General features: G+C 34.3%; 1 protein-coding gene across 1 annotated transcript in view; it reads right to left on the minus strand.

The window, feature by feature from the left end:
- Positions 1-1,690, minus strand: part of LOC109846574 (myosin-7-like) — a 39,909-nt gene that overhangs the window by 1,361 nt on the left and 36,858 nt on the right. Inside the window, exons 40-42 of the mRNA XM_020415822.1 lie at positions 1,570-1,626; positions 1,388-1,468; positions 612-694 (exon numbers count right to left, since the gene is read on the minus strand). Of these exons, the coding sequence (XP_020271411.1) occupies positions 612-694; positions 1,388-1,468; positions 1,570-1,626 (221 nt within the window). The remainder of the gene's footprint in view (positions 1-611; positions 695-1,387; positions 1,469-1,569; positions 1,627-1,690) is intronic.

A 1,690-nucleotide genomic window follows, 5' to 3' on the forward strand; every position in this document is an offset into this window, starting at 1 on the left:
TAGAGGGAGGGGTGTACGCAACCTGTAAATGACAAATGACTAAATTGGAAGTTTTTCCTTTCAAAGGAATTTTAGTTATTTGCCAATTACAAGTACAAAGGTCTAGTGAGAAAAGTTAAAAGTTCGGAGAAGAGGTTTTCTCTTTCTTTCTTTCTTTTTTTGTTTTGGAGAAGAGGTCTAGTGAGATACCCAAAGTTCAGGAGGGTTCTGTGAGAAAAAGATTCAAAGGGGCTGATAGAATTAATATAAAACTATAATACTTGATCTTCACCATAACTTCAAAGTTTTGGTGTAATGGTTAGGAGAACTAAATTTAAGATGGTATCAGAGCAACCTAGGTTCAAATCCCACCGGCCACGAATTAAATGCGGATTTTCTAAAAATTGACACCGCTACATGAGTCTAGGTTTCAACCCATAAAAAAGGGCGCTCAACCTGCGGGGGCAAGTTAGAATTAATATAAAACTATAATCATTGATCTTCCATAATTTCGAAGTTTTGGTGTAATGATTAGGGGAACTAAATTTAATAGGGGCAATGTGCAAAGCCCCCCATTTCAGGGGTTTTTGTGAAATTAATCAATTACATATGCTAAAATAGTATGATTATACCTAGATAGGTCATCCAACAAGAAGGAAGGTGTTTCTGCATCATCGTCTTCCTCTGTCATTAATACCCTCATGTTGGATAGAACCTGCAAGTTGACAATTAAGAAACAATCATTTAACGGGTTCATTGATATTGATCAATATATTTTTTGAGCACTTTGTTGTCATCCATGCCATGCCATGCACAGGACTTCTTGTTATAACAATGGTGCATATATATTATGGTAGTGCCTTGGTTATCACATTAGTGCGTATATATTATGGTTGTTATGATTTGACAACTATAATAATATAGAGCTAGATAACAATTTCACATTTTCATAAACAAAATAAATGCCCATCAATATTTTTTTTCTCGTAGGAACGTAAAAAATTAGTAAGAACAAATGTCAATATGCAACTGTTTCCAAGTTAAAAAGGTTGGATTGAGAGTGAAAGAGAGAAATAAAGAGATAAAAACATTTAAATATTTTTTCAAAAATTACTTGTCACTTACTAATTATAGGAAGTTATAGATCCAAATCTCTAATCAGATGCCAACTGTGCAACTGGCTTTCCTTTTAGCATATACTATGACACTGGTAATGAGAAATAAGTCCTCTTGTAGTTCCAGTAGTTATCCCAGAAAGTATGGGTAATAGAAACATGCATTAATAAACTCCAAACAAGAAATTACTAATTGAAGGACTGTCATAATTTGTAATGCTTACTGGTAATAGAAGAAAACTGAAGTTGAAATTATTCTAGAAAATTCCAGAATGCAATTATTTTGAACTCACATCTGTTGAAACACTTTGGGTGTCATATTTGTCATCCCAGTACTGGGTGCAAATTCTGTAAAGCTGCTGCACACTCAATGTCTGCAGAGGACAAAAATGAAGTCAAATGTTTTTCTCTAAAATGTTCCTCTGTGCCTTTGTGTGTATGTCTGTGTGTTTATGAAGTGAGTAAGAGAGATTACTGGGCACAGATCATTGGCTATATCGTCATAGGTAACCCTAGCTTTGTGAAATATCACCTGCGTGAGACATAATAAGTATAAATGCATCAGACAGGAAATGACATACCACCAAAAGAAAAGG

The sequence above is a fragment of the Asparagus officinalis genome, chromosome 7, assembly GCF_001876935.1.
Source record: "Asparagus officinalis chromosome 7, Aspof.V1, whole genome shotgun sequence".
Taxonomy (NCBI): domain Eukaryota; kingdom Viridiplantae; phylum Streptophyta; class Magnoliopsida; order Asparagales; family Asparagaceae; genus Asparagus; species Asparagus officinalis.